General features: G+C 37.2%; 1 protein-coding gene across 2 annotated transcripts in view; it reads left to right on the top strand.

Moving 5' to 3' along the window:
- LOC139799275 (BMP/retinoic acid-inducible neural-specific protein 3) overlaps nucleotides 1-19,537 on the top strand; it is a 191,464-nt gene that overhangs the window by 109,446 nt on the left and 62,481 nt on the right. For both annotated transcript variants that reach the window (XM_071751096.1, XM_071751097.1), the window contains exon 4: nucleotides 3,927-4,117. In XM_071751096.1, coding sequence (XP_071607197.1) covers nucleotides 3,927-4,117 — 191 coding nt within the window. The remainder of the gene's footprint in view (nucleotides 1-3,926; nucleotides 4,118-19,537) is intronic.

The raw sequence follows: 19,537 nt of genomic DNA, 5'->3' as shown, positions 1-19,537 counted from the left end.
CCTGGAAAATATGTTTATATAAACCTAGAAAGAATTAAATATATATGCTAAGCTATAATCTTGCAAATTCCAGGGTTTACAGAGACATAAGTATGTTGTGTTGAGGTCAGTCTGCAGTATGAATATCAATCTCCTGATGAATATCAGTGACAGCAGCTACATGGTGATAAAGCATCAGTGTAGTGATCCTGCTAATTTCTTGAGCCAATCAGTGGGTTGTGTGGTGTTATTTTGTGATCATGGCCAAGTAATTTTGTCCTATTTCTTTCAAACTTGAGCAAATGAAGTTAACTGACTCTTGATTTTGGTGAAGTAGAGAGAATGTTGCTGTCAGAGCTTGCAGGAAGCACAGTAGTGTGGAGCTGATGCTGAATAACCATGTTTTCTTAATATCCATTGTCAATCCTTTTCAGTTCTTAAAATCCCTAACCTTGAATAGGTTTCTAAATCACATTTGTTTTTTTAGCAAATACTTGGATATCTTCTTAGCCTATTTCATGGTGACAGACTGTAACAAACAAAAAACCAAGATTCATCCACATTTCAAATGTGACAGAAGAGTCTTTTCTGGCATGAGCCTCATTATTCCTCATTTAACTTAAAATTTGAATTATCTTCCACAATTAAATAGGAATCAGTGATGTTACTTTACAAATCCCTGAGTCCTGGGTTTGAAGGGGAGCCCTGATCCAGCTCTGCAGTGACAGGGATGCCTAAGTACCAATGCCTGGGGGTGTTCTCTGTTTTTCAATCCACTTTTTCTAGCAAGTGCTCAGCTCTGACAGATGAAAAACTTCCAGAATCTGGAAGATGCTTTTTGAAAAACAAGTATTTTTGAACTGCACCTGGTTGCACTCAGTAGTAGTGCCTGTGAAGAGCAGTGATGAGCTAACACTGTCTTATTTGAGATGCCATGCAAACACAATGCAGCTCCATCACTCCAGTGCCTGTGCTTAACCTTGGGAGATATAATCTGATGTGATCTGAGTCAAAGTAAACATTCCAAATCATTTCAACCGGGTTACAGGACATGAAAAATAAAATGTATCTGTCAGGGAAGGGGGGATGGGAACTTCATGGCCGGGGATGCTCGGGGATCTTGCCTGCCAAAATGCACCCACCAGCAACTGCCACGGCAAGCACGGGATCAGGCAGGACTGGGATAATAGGATGATGTGATCCCTGCTGGAGGGTGTGTGTGGGTTTCAAAGGTTACTGTCCTGACATTTTCTAACCAAAACAAAACAAAGCAACACCAAACACTGTCTTTTTCCACTTTGTTTTTTTCCAAATGGGAGTTTTTATTGCAGTTCTGCTGGCTGCCTCCAGGAGAACAAGAGGTTTTGATGGGAGAAAATTAAACGAACTCTGTTTTAATTATAAAATTTACCAGGATTCTGTTAAAAATAGAAGCAGTCCTACTGTCTGTACTAGTAACTAATACAATCAAAAGGGTTTACATCAGAGTAATATAGGGTGGCACACTGGCTAAAGAAATAGAAAGAACCTCAATTTTTTTTTCTCTACTTCCCAGATATTTTCTACATTAAGGGCTTGCTTTCTTTTACATAATAATTCATTATGTTTTCAGTGGAAAGCCAGTTGAGCTTGCAGAAATCACTTTATTCTAAATGCACCAGCCAAGACCTCTGCAAAAGGGGGAAAAAAATCAAGAGAAAGCTCCTGCTGAGGTTTTGCACCTTATTTGCACAGCCTGAACTGGTCACTGACACAGTATTTACCACTGTGAGTTCTGATATTCTCTGCTCTGGCATGACTGCGTCTTTTAGCTCCACAAACAGGGGCACAAATCCCTGGCCCCTGGCTCAAATTCCAGCCCATTCTACTGCTTTTCATTTTAGGAACATCTTTCATACTGGCCAACAAGACAGGTTTTGAGAACACAGGTTTATTGCATAGACAGAGCTGAACGCCGACAAATGCTGCAACCTCGACTGGGGTTTTGATGGAAAATTACTCTCAAAGAACAAGGCATTAGACTTATTATAATAAAACGTGAATTTATGTTTTCTCAGTAGAGCAGAATAGTTAGGTAACTGAATGGGGAGATCCTGTTCCCTACAGAGGCTGCTTTAATTCCTGATTCTTTGGAGTTCAGACAATTAATCCCTGCTTTGATGACTACATGCAGGAAAAAAAAAAAAATCCCCTGCAAAACTGCAGGAAGAGAAGTATAAATACAGAGGTAGGTTCAGCTGCAGCAGTCAACTGTCCTGGGCAGCAACTCTCCTTTCCAGGATGAAATGAACACACTGAACAAACCTGATAGGTCTAATTAGATAAGAAAGAGGCTCCTGGATAATGGATGTCGTGCCTGTGTAAGGTCCAGAGGGCCTGACTGTCCTCTGAATTTGTGAGAGATTGAGCAGCACTGTAAGGCATATTGATTAACATGAGCACACTCCTCTTTCTCCAAGCACAAATAAATTCTGCAAGTCGAGGTAGCTGTGTGTCAAATTTGTCAGCAGATGTGGCCTCCTGCACTGAGGCATGAATTCTGCATTAAGCAGTGCTCACCACCAAGACTATCTCCCTTTAAAGATGATGTCATGTTTTCATCCTACATCCTCAACAGCGATATTTTTTTGTCACGTAAACCCATCCAGAGCTGGCATCCCATCCTCTGAATGGGCAAAATGCCATCCTAGCAGATGGGTGAGCAATGAAACTAGCACGAGTGGCAAGTCAGCTCCTATCAGGATAGTTTCCTTTCCAGGAACAAGGAATTGGCATTCTGTGGAGTTGTTCAGTGTCTGAAACACAGGTATAATGATATTATTCATTGCTTCTTGAGATTAATGTGGAAGAATGCAAGTTACCAAGCACAGGCTCAGAAAGTGAGAAAAATGTTTTTGTAGTTGCCTCAGACATAAGTTATGCAGAAGAAAATACTGAGTCAATGAACTACTTTTCTAGTTAATTTTCTGAAGTAAAGAGTTCTGCCTAAACACTCCACTAAATGAACGAATTCTTATGTAGCCTGAAATGCATAAAAAAATTATCCATGAAATAAACAATAAATGTAGAAAATTTGTTGCAATTTTAACATTCTCAGTAGGTCTGTTCTGGAATAGTTCTTAAGAACTCTCCCACTTAAACAAGCATGATTTTCCTTTGGTTCTGTTTTTAATAATCCTCCAGGAATTAAAATTTCTAAATTCAATAGTATTTCTTCACGTTTCTTTAAAGAGAAAGTGAGAAATCCACAATGTAAGATGTTGGAGCTTCTCTTTGCTTTCAGAAGGGCACCTCTACATTGGGAGCTAGGAAAGTGTTGTTTATGTTTCTCTCTTTTTCAAGAAACTGATTAACATTTTTATGCTTTTCAGTTACATAAATTTGGTTTAAGACACATTTTATATCCAGTTACAGGCATCTTAGCATCGCTTAATCAATTGGAAAGCAGAGGATTGCTTTTAACAAGTTGTAACAAGGCATCCTTGTCTGAAACCAGGTATGGTACATTTTAGAAGAAGGAAACGAGTATTACACTGGTTTAATTTTCTTTGAGCCTAACATTAAATACTAAAAATGAAGGTTTTAAGTAAACTTGGAAATAAGCATGTCTTATACATGATTTAAATTGGATGCCTATAGAATATCCCTGTATTGTTGGTAAACAGGACTGAGTGCAGCAGACATATCCCCAGTGCCATTGCATTTTAGGCATTAATGTGTTCTATTGTATAGCTCTTATTTATATGAAGCACCAAAAAAAACCAAACCAAAACAACACCCATCAAACTTAGAATAGTATCTGTTGTGCATGTGCTTAGACACCAAAGTATCTGCATCAGGAAGAGTTATCTAAACATTAGGCACCAGCCAGGGAAAACTTTGGCTTGCCAAAGAGACTTGCAGAAGATGTCACTGCTGAATGCTGTGCTTTCTGTTTCCCTGCTCAGGAGAGGAGTCACTCACAATTTTTGTGGACAAAAGGAAGCTGAGCAAGAGGTCTGAAGGAAGTGATCCCAGCACCAACAGCTCTGCTGTGACTCTGGAGACCCTGCACCAGCTGGCAGCCTCCTACTTCATTGACAGGGACAGCACGCTGCGCAGGCTCCACCACATCCAGATTGCCTCCACTGCCATTAAGGTAGGGTAAATCCTCTAGGACCAACATGCAGATATGTTTCCAGATTCTCAGGAGAATGTATTTTGACTAGGAAGAAAAGATTTGTTAGCAAACCAACAATTTTTGTTCGAAGCTGAATTCAACCGATGATGAAGATTCTAGTTTAGAAGAAGGTCTAATGCACTGAAGATGTTGCTCTTGGTGAGTGATATATAATTTGAATGGTACAGGTGGTTCTTATGGAAGTGTTTGGTCATTGAGAGAATCTCCAGTACCCTGGCAGGTATTGGATAAAGCAATACCTCTTCCTTTGAGCAGCTCTCTACCCTAATGTTGCCCGTTTGAAATAACCTCTCTCAACCCATCTCCAGCATTGCAAATAAAATTTTAACTTTCCATTGAATGTGCATCAATTATGAATCTTTTAATATACAATGCAACTTAGAAAACATTCAATTTCTTGGATCTTTCCATTGGTAATTAAGATTTTCATGAAGGACCATCTGAATTGAACTGTAATTTCTAGCTGTTACTCAAGTAAATATAAGTTTACCTCCTTGGGAGCCACAGGGTGAGAAGGATACAACCAGAATTTGTAGCTCAGCAGCACCTGTTCAGTTTGGCTGCTTGAATATGGAGGATATTCCTACTGCCCCATCCATCGTGGGCTGGCACCATGGCAGCTGCCCACAGCTCAGAGCTGGTCAGGATGGCATTTGGCACTTTTGGCAGTGCAGCTGAAAATGCAGCAGATCCAACCCAGTCTGAGCTCATCTGAGGGCTGCCCATCATATCACATATTCTTGCTGCAGACTAACCCATCCCTCTGATCTGAATTATCTTCATATCTAATTGTTTATTATGTGGATGTACAGCAACCTTTAAAACCAGGCTTCTTCCATCAAACCATGTTTTTTTTCCCTCTATGTTAAGATAATCTATGGATTAAACCAGTGGTAACTGAAGTGATAGAACATTACAGCAGAGAGACAAAACAGTGCCTGAAAGAAACTTATTCTTTCTATTCACTGAATTTTTTTAGAAAACAAATTTGTGTCACAATGCAAAATTCAACCCTGACTGCTGATGATTTACATAATTAACCTTCTTCAAATCCAAAGTTTTTTACTAAAACTACAAAGTTTTCTCTCCACCTCCTCTCTGATATCGATGCAAATGCAAGCTGTAGCCCAGAAAATCTGATTTGGTAAATTGACTGCAAGGGTCTCTAGAAAATGATTCTCACATCAGATGCAACAGTGCTGATAAGTGAAACCCTTGCTTTTTAGCTTGCTTTCATTGAGAGGCTGGGAGCATTTGCATTACAAATTTCTATTGTCAGAGCACTTAACTGAACAAAAAACCTGTTTCTGTTGAAACCTAGAAATACAAAAGCAGCCAGGGAGGTTTTTTTGTTGTTTTTTTATTATTTTGTTCTGTCCCCACAGTGATTTTTTGAAAGACTGCTGTTTCTAAATTGGAAAACCATCAAATAAAGTTCAAAATCCATGGTGCAAATAGCATATTTCAAGATTATTTCTTAAAAAATATATACTGACATCTGAATTAGACCACAGTCTTCCTGTAGAGCTACAGAGCAAAACCACTGTGTTTCAGCTTGATCATAAGTGACACCCGGGGGTCCCAGTGGCCATCAGCCTGCTCTGTGCCTTCTCGTCCTGGGCTGCTTCAGGGAGGAGAGTGAACCCAGTGCTTTTTATACCAATAAATTAGGGGTTGTCCTAAGTCATAGCACCTTCAGTGTCTGGCTGGCTCAACACAGCTCTGCTCTAAAACCTCAAGAGAGATGGAACTGGAGATGTTGAAGGGGAGTCCAAGAGCCCTCTGAGCTCCCTTCTGACCAGAAAGGACAGGCTTGTATGGCAGAGGAACTGGGATGTGCTTGATGAGCTTGTCCTGATATGGATGTTGGTAGCCACAGGAGATGGGTATCACTGATAGCAGAGAACAAATGAGTACTTAAATTTACAGAGAAAACCCTTGGGTGCCGTCTGTAGCCACCGAAGGTGGATGTCAGAAGCAACTGGAGAACAAGGAGTAGTTAAGCTTGTGGGGAACGACTCCCTTCCCATAAAAAAACTTGCCAGACAAGTATTTAGACTACAGTCTCGGTGTACTTGGGAAATGAGAGAAATCTGCAATTTTGGTGTGTAACAGAAGCCTTGTATTAGAAGGAAGGTGTGCTTGGTTTGTTGGGAGCTTTCTCTCACTGCTTGGACTCAGCTGTGCACTGGAGAAATTCCCAGGGATTTCTCCAGTGATTTCCTCCCTGGAGACTGAGTAGCAGACCAAGGCTCTTAGGGATGTTAGACCAGGTAATTCGGTGGTTTTGGAAATATCCTCATAGGTTTGCACGCTGAGGGGAGGAATAAGCTGTCTGATTGACAGCTTTGGTAATCTGATACCTGTTAATAGGCGAGTTTCTGTTCACGGGTGTCTTGTGTTTGTGTTATTTAAAAGGATAATTTATTCTCAGCAGAAGGTGGCATTAGCAAATTCACCATGGGATTTATTTTGGGAAACTGGAATAAGCTCAAGGGTAAAAAAAAAAAACCAAACCAAACCAAAAAAACCCAAAATTTTTGTATTGCAATAATTGGTGGCCATTTTATACCCTGAAAGATAGGGGGGAATGGCCACGGCTTTTAACAATTAATTATGAAACCCTTCTGCAATTTATGTTGGTTTGTAGAGGGAAAAAAAATGAGATGAGGAAGCCATATGTTCAACTGTTTTCACACTATGGGATAATCATGGAATTCAAAAGAACACCAGTAAAGAAATCCAATATGGAAGTATTGGAACATGTTTAGAAATCCCCAAAATTCTGAGCTTCTATTAGAAGCTTTCCAAGTGACATGCAATCATTTTTTGGTTGGTGATAAAAAAAAAAAAACAAAAAAAACCTGGTCACACACAGTCTTTTTAATATTTAATATTATAATCTCTATTCACAATCAGATAGCAATTCTGTGTCTTAAAATACAATTATCATATACATATAACTTCACTTCATTGGAAAATAACAATAAAAAACCACACCCAACCAACAAATAAAAAAAAAATCCAAAAAGGATAGTTACCTTTTCAATAGTTTGTTTTTATTTTCTTTTATGTCAGTCAATTTTAATTACATTTTGGATAGAATTCTAATATGCAGTGTACTAGACTCTACCATATTAGCAGATTTGTTCACATACTAGGAAGAGAGAAGCAAGGGTATTACTGATGTTTCTTATACCTCACTCTTCTTCCTAGGAGGAACTTAACTGTCCTTTAGGGAACATGTATCTTAATAATAACAATAACAATAATAATAATAATTCAGATCAGGCAAGACACAAATCAAAAAGCATTGTATTTGGGGATGAATCATAACACTTCAGTGCACAGATGAGCTCTGCCACAAAGTTGTTCCTGGAGTTTTGGACTTTGAAACAAACAGGAGTAGTTTGATAATATTGACTTGTTGGTTGTTTTTCTGTTTTTCAAATTTTCTGTTACTATGGGCCATCTGAAACTGCATCAATACATGGAAACAACTTTGCACAACTGTTTGGACAACCATATATTTGCTGTCTGTAGGTTTCTGAGGTGGCTATCTTAATGGCTGTGACACCCCTAAACGTGATTTGAGAAGAGAGATTAAAAATATTCTCTCCTTCCTTCAACAGCACAAACAAAGATGTATTTTTCATTCCTTTTGGTTCCAAAATCAGTACGTATATGTATGTATGCATAGCCTTTTCAGTTGAGACTAGATCACTCCTCACACTCTTTTTTTCTTTTGTAGTACCTGCAAAAAACACATTTTCTCTTAAAAGCCAAAAGGATAATACTTATAACAACACAATGTTATCTCCTAAACAAGTTACTGTATGAATTCTGTGTCCTTTCTTTTGATTTTTCTTTTCTCCTTACTTATCTGTCTTTTAGAATATCTTTAGAATATCTTTTTTAGAATATAATAATCATTTAACAACAAAAATTCAGTATTAGCATTATGGGAAAAAATAGTATCTTATCTACAGGACCATGAAACATTAAACGTGCTGTAGTTGAGGATCTTGAAGCCACCTTAAAAACACCACTGAGAATGGATTTATCTAGGATAGGAAAGGTGAACATTTAACTGAGGTATAGAAATATATTAGCTACAGAAATGTGCTAGGATAGCAATGAATAACTTGCCCATTCCCAAAATATGGCTGTGTCTAGGTTTTTGTCTAGTTCCTACTGTTCCTGGCTTCTTTATCTAGTGCTTCCTTAATAGAGTAAGGTCTAAGGTCTCTATAGATAAGACAAGGAGAATGAGCCATTAAGTCTCTGAGTTACAAAGCCAAATAAACAACAGATCAAATATTAAGTGAGAATGATCAAGTTCAGTAGGTCTTCTGGGAAAAAAAAATCTCCTGCAATAAATACATTATCCCAAAGAATTTCTCTTTGAAAAGCAAAGCATTTTGAAATGTTTTTATCCATTTTGTAATTGAAATACTTAATACTTGAACAATTATTATAGCCTTCATTCAAATTCACTGAGATATCTGATGGCTGATTTGCTTTCTTACAGCTCTTCACACATTATTTTGTGGGGCTCACACAGGAAGAAAATATTTTATATGTTTTATAATTAAGCTACTCCATCAAAAATATGTTATGTCGTTGTGGAATGAAATTTTTAGGAAGGGGGAAATGATAATTAGCATTCAAGTCTTTATTTTTAGTTCCTATTTAGTGAAAAACTATCATTCAGAGCAAAATCTGTTAATGTGCAGCATGAGGAAAGGAGTAGAAGAGATGTTCTTGATGAATCAAGTTTGTTAATCAAATTTGTTTGTAATCAAGTTTGAGAGCTGTGACAAATTTTTCTCCTTAAAAATAACATGAGTACAACTGATTGAAGCTTCACATTCATCATGTGGACTACACATTCTCTGTTCCACATTAAAAAAGGTAAAATCACCACGTCACATTTTTCAGCTTAAAATCAAATGTCCATGGGAGCTACCCAGAGCCTCCACCAATATTTAACTTATTTAAAAGTCTCTGCTATACACATCCTTTCAATATGATTATGATGCATGCATTTTAGTGTAAGTGGGCAGGCTCATATGCCAAATCAACAGTTTGAGCCCTCAAGGGCCTCATTGGAAACTCACCAAATACCCAAGAGCTGCATCAAATTTGCATATACATTTACATGAATGGACATCCCGTTTTGTTTGAAATATTACAGATCCAACATTACTTCCTTTTCATGCTCATTTTAGAAGCTTTTTCCTATAAAAATTTCTCTTCAGATGCACTGTTAGCTCTCCCTATTAACAACCCTAGTAGGATGACAGGGTGTGCTGGCCTCTTCTCTGTACAGTCATGGAAGCAGAATACAAATAAAGTCAGCAATTTTTTTTTTTTCCCTGTGTGGTGTCTTTAATGAGCAGTAGTCTCAGCTCTTCCAACTCAACATTGGTCTCCCTTCTATGCAGCCATATTAATGGGCACCTATTGAAGATCCAACCTTAGCTGGAGGCCCAGGGGAAGGTGAAATGACCTGAGACCTAGGAATGTGCAATGACCCTAGGCCATATGACTGACATCTTTCTTTTGCTGATTGATGGATGGTGTAAACAAGATCTGAAGGTCAGGAGTTATTGTAGCATCTCCTGTGATTCTGACAACATGTTCTGGCATTGCCCACTGGCAGAGTGACCTTGCTCTGATACCCTGAGATCATGCATCCATACTTCTAACAATTAATTCCCTGAGATCATGCATCCATACTCCTAACAATTAATTAGGAAGCTTTTTTGATGGTGGTTATATGGGAGAGAGCTGCACATAGGATGTCCAGATTTTATACTGCTTTGTGAGGCTAATGCATCAAGGAGACAGCAGTATACACCTGCTCTAATGACCCTGATTCCTGTTCACTTGAAGCCATAATTACATTAATGAACCTCTGCACTAAGTCCGAATAATTGTGGTAAATAATGAATGGTAAATTAATTATTATTTAATACTCTCATTGCATTCTGCAAAAGGATAAACATATTTATGTTAGACAAGTATAACATTGCTGGTTAATAAAGTAAGGCTGCTGGAGTAGTTGTCTTTTGAAGGATATTTTCTTCCAGTCTAGAATAAATTTTCTTTCAAGTGGATTGCAGCAGGAGAACACACTGTGGGTCTTGTCTTAAGGTCCAAACAGTTGTGAGACAGTCACAGTGCAGCAGAAGAACAGATATAAAAATTGAATTCTACACCAGCTATTTACAGCCACATTACAGCTGTTTTTTTCCATCTGAGTGGGAAAGAACAAACATGCTCGAGAATGTGCCCTCTAATTTCAATTAAATGTTATTGTGCAATTTGCTTTTTTCTTCCCCAAAACATTTCTTTTTGCTATAAGAGAATTAAGGTCTATTTTTTTTTTTTTTGTCTCTGAAAACTTTAGATTGCAAAGAGTTGATAAGAACATGGCTCGATTGTGATGGTAAACATATCTGATTATCTACAATTAAGCCATGAATGACTCATGATGGGCTGTAAGAGGAATTTTAAGTGTAATGAAATTAGCTTCTCACCCAAAATTCAGACTGAAATCCAGACCTTTTTAGTTTGTTTTGCTTGTTGTGTCTGAAAAAGTTGGCTTATTTTTTTCGTTTATACCTCAGACTTGAATAAGTTTTTCCTGTGTATTAAAGTAATTGCTGTAACCAAAAGTAGAACTGCTGAAAGACTATGAAACCTGAGCTTTAGCCAAAGTTCTGAAAAATTCTAAACGTTTCCACAGTTTTATACAAACAGACAAATTTTTGAAGCATTTGAATCCACATCTTGAACTTTTCTCACCCTCAGATTCCCCATTCAATTTGTGGACAGGATTTAAGACAGTAGAGCTGAGAAATGTTATAAATGACCCAAACTTGGAAGTTCGAGAAATGGTGTCCAACAAGAGGTTTTAGGTTGTAAAATCAAAGTTGGAAACACTGGGCCAGAAAAGTGATATAACAACTATTTGTTGGCTCCATTTAAGAAATTAAATAAGAAAATTAAAATTAATTAAAGTTTAATTTAACAAACCACAAACCTAGGGAACTAAAAGCCAGAAAGGACAAAAGACTTTTTTTTTTTCTTTTTCTTTTCTTTTTTTTTTTTTTTTTAAAGCTTCCCTATTGTGTAGTTATGGTGAAATTACTTAAGCATGTCAAGGGAAAGTCACTGTACAGATTTTTCAAGGACAAGTTGTTGTTCAGGTCCGTTACGAAATTCTGAGACCTTCAGATTAGCTTCATAGAAAACCAAAGCTTGAAATGTTTTATGGAGGGAGCTGAAAATTAAGATTTTCAGGGAATACATAGAAGTCTTGCTTCCAAATCTTGGTCATGATATGGTGAACTCCCATGAATTTTTTTGAGGTAATAGAATACTTTTGCAGGTTACTTAAAACATTTTACTTGTTATAAAAAGCTTCACAAAATTAGCTCATGATTTGTATGACTATGTATGGATTTTGAAATTCAAATTTGGGTCATTATCTGATCTTAGCAGAGGAACTGGGGCCTTTAGTTAGACATCTGTTTTCCAATATATTTTGGGAATTACCTAGTTCCTAAAAGTCTTTCAGTAATGTGAATTTAGCTGATTTGAATAGGTGAGTTTAGACAACTGGGATCAAGATGCTGACATTCTGGTCTTTGAACCTGGCTAATCCATGCCATGGCACTAGCCTTTGTGCTAGTACCTGGTGTAAACAGCAATAAAATGGGAAACAAAGGACATGACCTGAAAGTTTTAACATAATTCTGTGCCCAGACAACTGTGCCATGTTTCTCAACAGGGTTTATTTGCTCAGGAGCAGCCCTGGACTTCTACATCTATAGACCTTCTTTTTCTGACGTTAAATCAGTCTCATGTGGCTCAGAAGCCTCTGTACCATGTTCTACTGCATAGCAAGTATTTGTGTTTGCCTCATTCTAAAACTGAAATATATGAGGTTTTATACATTTCTGTCTAGGAGCTGTTGGATATCTTTGGATCAAATTCACCATAACTACAATGAAATCTTTTGATTGCTACATGTGGAACGTTAACAAATTCTAAGAAAACACCAAGTATAAAGGTTAGGGATATATTTCCATCTCTTAGTCAAGATTTTCAAGTACTTATATTAAAAACAGACTTAATTCATTTGGACAGTCAAGTTTTAATTAAATTGAAAATCTGGGGCTAATTTCCCCAGAAGGTAATGTAGAGGTCAGCTCTTCAGCTGATGTAAAGCAGCACAATTAATTTGAGAATCTGGTCCTTCCTCTTTTCAGAGAGTGAGAGAAAAGGAAGGAAAAAAGGGCCAGCAAGTTAATGCAATAACATGTTTTGCTAAACACTCTCAGAATGCATACTCAGCAACATAATTGACACTCCATCACAGCAGCTGCAGCATGACACTCAGAAAAGGATGTGTTTTAGCAGCCTCTAATGCAGACAACGCTGTCTCATTATATTTTCAGCAATGTGCTAGAGGAGTAATGAGTGCAAGAAGTTATAACATCTCCAGCTCCTTGGTAAAGCAGCATGAAATGCTTTCAAAGCAACAAAATAACACATAATAGAGATGCTGGCATCTGCATTTTGGAAAGACTTTAGATAACTATTCTTCACTTAAAGAAAGAAGAAAAGCCCAGAGCTCAAAACAACAACAACAAAGGATAGGCCATAACAAATGGAAATATTTTGTTATTTCAGTTATGTAGTTTAGTTGAGAGAAGGGTAAAAATACCCCAAGAAAATAAGGACCGTCAAACCCTAAGCAGGTTAAAAATATACATATGCAAACAAAAAGAGACCTTAACAGCATTCACACATTTGCCATGGCACTTGTCAAAAACCTGTAAACAATTTATACTACAGTTCCTTCTGTGTTTTATACTATGTTTTTTCCCCTAAGAACTGAAACTAAAGTTAATAAACCCAGAAAACAGAGAAAGATTTTAAACCCCAGTTAATATATTGAACAATGCGGTTATAGTAGAACATTCCAGCACTAATTTGGAGGGACTTGGATTTGTATGGATTTTAGTCTGGTCCTTATTCTGGCTGTGCAGTGGGTTTTGTATGGGTTGAGAAATCTACATCAGCATTCTCAATGTCCTCCAGACTCTAATTGACAAGTACAGTCTGTCAGCAGGGCAGAAAATGTCAAGCAATGACTTTAAAATTCACAGAACATCTTCCTACCTCTGAACCCTAAGAAATATGAGATAGCATGTATCAACATGTATGAACACAAAAGGTCAGATAAGGAAGAATATCTCAGGGTAATAGAGACTCGAAGTCAGAACAAATAAGCTTAGAGAATAATAAAAGGCTGTTGAAATACTTCAGTGTTCATATTATTTTTCCTATATACCTGTAATACATTTTCACAAATTCCTGTTCTAGATTATGATTCAAACTGCCACCATCCTCTTCAATCTATTGATTTAATGGTACAAAACACCCCTGAAAATATCCTTCATGTGTGAATCCTCTGTTGGTAACTGATTCTGAGTTACATCATTTCTGTCTTCTGCAGCTCACAATTATTTCTACCCCTAGGGCTTCACACAGTTCTTCAGCAAGATTTACATTTTTGACAGCAAAACTATAATGTACTCTCTAACAAGATAATGCTTATAATGCCTGTATAGGCTGTGCCAGAAGCTGGGTTTCAGAAAGGTTGCATTATTCATCCAGGAGTCTTCCTCCAGTATTTTCAGATCTTTAATGTCTGAAATGCTGGTAGTTCCATTAATTTTACAGACTTTTTTGCTGAATCATGTATCAAAAAAAAAAAAAAAAAAAAAAAAAAAGTTTCTAATTTTTTGCTGTGAGTTTATTACCTTATACCATGAATGAACTCCACTGTAGTCAAAGAAGTTTCTTTGCATACCCAGTGACACCACTGAGGTCAGGGGGTTCTCAGTTACACCTTATCAAACTGTAACTCATTAGCATTCTCTAGATTATCCAAATGAACTTTCTCATTACTAGGGAATAGCTAATGCCTTTCAGGGTCTTTGGGTTAACCACAATATTATACTTTCAATTTGTGTTTAAAACCATCCTGTAAACAAGGATAGTTCTGCATTCCAACCTAGCAGCTGGACTAGAAACAAGGAGACCAGGAGATTTTCTGTTATGAATAATTTCCATATGAAGATTTAGCATGGTTTTATTATTTTCTGACATCTGGGGCTTAAAAAGTTATAGAAAGCCCTGAAATGTTTCCTTAATCTCATCACTACAATGAATTCAGAAGCAGTCTGAATGACACTGAGCCAAATAGTGCTAAGATTTCCTACACCTTTCAAGAATCTCACAACTCAAGTCCTCAAAACTTCTTGGATGGCACAAAAGCCATGGTTCATTTATCAAAGTAAGCACCCAGCACTCTTGAGTCTTGCAATGAGTTTCTGAGTGCTTATGTTAGCTTAGGTTCTGAGCATATCTCCCTTGATTTACTTAAATGTTTTAGAAAATGTCAGCAAATGAATATTCTTCAGAATAGAATCAACACTAAGTTCTTTCTGGTTTACTTTACCCAGTTTTGGTATTGATCCTTGATTGGAATTTTAAGTGCAGCTGCAGATAAATATTTGAAGATGCTTTTTCCTACCACGTAATATTTTATGGCAACGTTTAGTTTAACAGGTAAGTGCCACAGATTTGATTTCTGAATCCTAAATCTGCTATAATGTATACATTGAACATGTTTGCCAATCCTATTGGCCTTCTTTGAGTAAGAACCACATAATCTGTAGTCATGCCCTATGCACGATATAAGTATTTACTGCAGCAAAATTTGGAATCAGATTCCAGTCTCAGATGTTCTTTTCATACACTTGTGGGTTCAAAGGCTGCAAATCTCCTTTCACCACATATGAATCTGCACAATAGTGATGGACCAGCATAATCCATCAAAGTTGTGGAGTAATATATCTAAAATAGTCATCTAATAGTGATGTAGCATCCATATGAAGTTTAGAGATGCAATGTAAAGCTGTTTTTCTTTTCTAAAGCAAATTTAGCCAAGCATTTACCTATAGTTCGAGCACCTGATAGGGATTTAATCATTAAATTGTAGATCAGTTGTAATTGTTAACTCTATAGGTAGGCTTTAAAAAATGAAAAAAAAGTATGTAAAAATTAGTTACAGAAAAATAAGTCTTATTAAACTTTAAATTGAGAGATGGCTGTATCAACAAGACAAAAAGGTCAAATATGTTGCAATCATTTACTAGAGGGAAAAATGGGCAAAAAAGTAATGAGGATACCACCTAAAAATAAATCCCTATAAACATGTATGTGACCCAAGCAAAGGGCAAGCTTGTAGATGTGCATGTTATGGACAGTAATGAGATTTATTTTGAGAGGTTAGAATGACAGCCCCGTAAGGGCTTGTTTGACTGGAATATGGTAAAAGAAACTGGACATGAAGAATATCCTGCAGCAGATGTTGCAGTAAGTGAGGTGCAGAGTCTTAGGAATTACAGTGCAATGAACAGCAAAAATAGATGAAAAGTTTACAAGTATTCCAGAGGAGAAATAATAAAATCTGGAGGTAGCTGAAATTAGCGAATTTTTAGATATTACTGAAGAGAGTATTGCAACTAAATTTTAGAATTGCACAGAAATTTATAATCTCAGGTAGGATCTCCATGGAAAATCTGATTCTTAATTAACCTGCCTTATCACTTTGGGTTTTAAGTTTAAAGACTTTAAATCCTACTTATGTTATTTTTAGGTGCTAGTGTTAACCTTTATGCAATTCCTTTTTCTTTAGGACAAATTAATCTTATTTTTTATCTTAGTATAAAGTATATATAGACTATATATATATTTTAAAAGTGACCACATTAAAGGTAAAATGTTTCTGAACTCTCCAAAAGATAATTTTCATATTCACCTAGACTTTCTTTTTCCTTCTGCTTCACAAAGAAAAATAACATTATAGCTTTTTACTCTCATTCTGGAAGGACTATATTTTTTCTTCACTCTTTCTCAACCTAAGAAATTTATTATGCAATATTATTATGACTAATAATATCTGTGAGTCTTAATAATAGACAAATCATTCTGTCTTGAAACTAACGGGGACATGGTGAAAAATCCCAGTAGCCTCAGCATTGCATATTGGGACCAAGCCATGAAGTTATAAATCCTGTTCCTAATACTCCTGGAAAGTGCTTGCATGGGATTTTGCAGTTGCGATAAATGTAGGTAGATGAGTGCCTTACAGTTTGTGCCCCAAGATTTCTTTGGAGGGTTTTGTCCTTTAAGTAGTCATATAATCAGAATTATTTTGGTTGGAGGAAACCTTTAAGATGATCAAATCCGACCACTAACCCAGCACTGCCAAGTCCATCACTAAACTGTGTCCCTCAGGACCACATCTATGCAACTTTTAAATCCCTTCAGGGGTGGTGACTCCACCACTGCCATGGGCAGCCTTTTGGGATAATCCTTTTGGGATTAAGCCAAGATACTGTTGGCCTTCTTGCCCACATCCTGGGTCATATCCAGCTGTTGTCAATCAACACTTTCAGGTCCTTTCCTGCCTGGCACTTTCCAGCCACTCTTCCCCAAGCCCGGAAAGTTGCGTGGGATTATTGTGACCCAAGTGCAGGACCCAACACTTGGCTTTGTTGAACCTCATACATCTGGCCTTGGGTCGTCAATTCAACCTGTTCACATCCTTCCTGCCTTCAGGCATATCAACAATAAGGATGGATTTATGCCTGGAAATGGATGGAGGGTTAGGAACTTCACTGCTTTACTGCAGTTGGCTTCTTTACTTTTGCTTTCTGCAGATACCTTGAGATTTTTATTAACATGAAATATTATTTTAATTTGTATTTCTGCTGTCCTCTTTGTTTCTATTTTTATCTTTAAGCAAAATATATAGATTTCATTTACTTACCCTTGCAAGCAGAAGTATCTAAATGTAAACTGAAACAAAGTACTTTTATTACATTTTTGCTAAGTCTTTTACTTATTTGTCTAAGAACTTCACTCTCATCTGTTCTTTAAGATTAATTAAAAGAGAGAGCTTGCTCTTTCTGAGAGAAAAGCTTGTCCTTATTCTCTGTGTGAGGCTGATACACCCTTGATTTCTGAAAGCACAGCAAATACTGGCTCTGGTACCTCTGCCCTGACTGGTTTGCCAACAGCCTCATTTCCTGCAAACTTCCCCGTTTCTTTACATAAGGATGCATGGGAACATGGCATCTGATATGCAATGGATTTAAAATGTCCTTGAAAAAGGAAAATTGTGGCTCCAATGCCAGAACTGTCAACACTGTCAGTGATTTCAGCTGGGGTAAATCCTCACTTCTAATTCCCATAGCCTCAGGAGTGTTGCAGTCTGCAGAGTTGGTGTCACAGAACAGCATACGGAGTAATAATTCCTTCCTCCTTTCCTGGCTCATAGCTCAAGTATCTTTATAAGTTAATTCAACCTATATATATATATATATATTTCCTGCTAGCTGAGAGCTGAGGCATTCCTGACAGCCTTGGATTCATGTCTGATTTTCCAGTGGCACAGCCTAGATTCGAAGACTTGTCTTGATGTTCTTGTGTATTCTCCTGGAATTTACAGATAATAAAATGCTCTCTGAGGTAATGGGGAATAGACTTAAACAGAGAGGTGATTGCTCCCTATCAGATGAACCTAAACAGCCTTACAAAAAATCATAATATTTTTAAAGCACCACAATAGAGCATAATGCAAATAGTCTGAGTTCACTTCCAGTTCCTAGAATGACTTCTGAAGTATTTGATGCTTTATGTGGGGATAATACATTTCAAGTTCACTGTTGTTGTAATGTAGTAGTGTCGTTCACAGTAAATTCTTGTGGGTATAGAAACATTGGAGAAGGAATGGGGGGGATTACACTGATCTCTTGGGAAGCTTTATTGCTGCATTCAGTGAAACTGAAAGTCACGTCCTTGCCCAATAATTTGAAACAAGTCCCTATTCCAGTTATAATAATGTTAATGGAAAATTTGCTTCATTTGCAAAAAGATCAGGTTTACTGTTCTTGTTCCATCTTACAACAGCAGATGATAGAAAAATGTGATGGAAACTATTCCAGGTCTCCTGAGTTACTGGGCTCTTCAAATTAAAAATCAGTCCTATGCTATTAATTCTTCTACTAGAAAATGTATCGAAAATTCTACATGCCTAGAAGGTGTTGCTTTAAAATGCTGCAAATTATAAAAAAAAAATTAGGAACATTAATCCAACCCCTGACATTGTGGGTGCTGTTGGTCTGTCTATACCTCCTTCAGAAATGTTCATCTAGCCGGTATCATGACAAGTGTCAGTGATTGGAACATTTGGAAGATTTGATTTACTTTAATTACACGCTAATTAGTGGGAGTCTTTTAATATGCTCAATGACACAAGTAGGACAGCAGAGCTGAAACTGCTTGTGTGGTTAAAGGAAAGTGCTGAAAGAAAGGTGCTTTTGTGAAAAAACTGTTGATCCTGGGGAAAAACAAAACAAAACAAAACTTGGCAGGTGAGCAAGTTCTAAATAGAAAGAACATCGAGTTCCTATTCATTTGACCAACTTTTTTTTCAGGTCAAATGAGCAGAAGGTGCAGGGATGACAATGTGTGGGAACATGGCTAGAAGACAAGTCTGGAAGGTGAGGTTGGTAGGAGAGCTGTGCAGAAAAATCCTAAAGACTTCACTTCCCTCCAGACTTTTCCTGTTCTTCTGACTGCACCAGTCATTCAGAAGACACCTTCTTCCCTGAGTTTTCATATACATGAGGAGTTTGCTCTACACTACTATTTTAATGTTTAAAATATTAAAGAGGTTTATACAAATATGAATGCAGTTGCCTATTTTGATGTGACTGGGATTGTCTCATTCTCCTTTGTGTTGGCTCAGTTCTGCTCCTTAGGAGCCAAATACATTTTTAAAGAATCTTGCTGAAGAGGATAGTCCTTTATGCAAGACAGCACACTACCTCTGCATGGGCATGTTGTTAGGAATATTAGCTATGTGCATATAAAAAGACCCACCAGGACAAAATATCTGCAGAAATATATTTCTTTTTTATTAGGAAAGCCTTCTATAGGCCTAATTATCATGGACAAAAAAAGCACACTGTTTCCCAGGGAAATACTACCCACTGATATCACAAGAATTCAGGGCTGCTTAAGTGCTAGGAGGTATGTTCTCAGTGCACTTATAATCGGGTCGTTATCACCATGGTTATGAGATTTAACTGACTGAAAACTGTAGGCATTTGTCTCATTAATGCCAAATGTTATAGTTTATTTCTGGGAACTGAAAACCCTGCTGCCCAGGGAAACCTGTTCTGTGATAATCTTTGAAAACAAGGCACTTGAGAATAGCCC

The sequence above is a fragment of the Heliangelus exortis genome, chromosome 8 (assembly GCF_036169615.1).
Source record: "Heliangelus exortis chromosome 8, bHelExo1.hap1, whole genome shotgun sequence".
Lineage (NCBI taxonomy): Eukaryota > Metazoa > Chordata > Aves > Apodiformes > Trochilidae > Heliangelus > Heliangelus exortis.
Note: the sequence above shows the minus strand (reverse complement) of the source record. Positions and strands in the feature narration are given on the sequence as shown.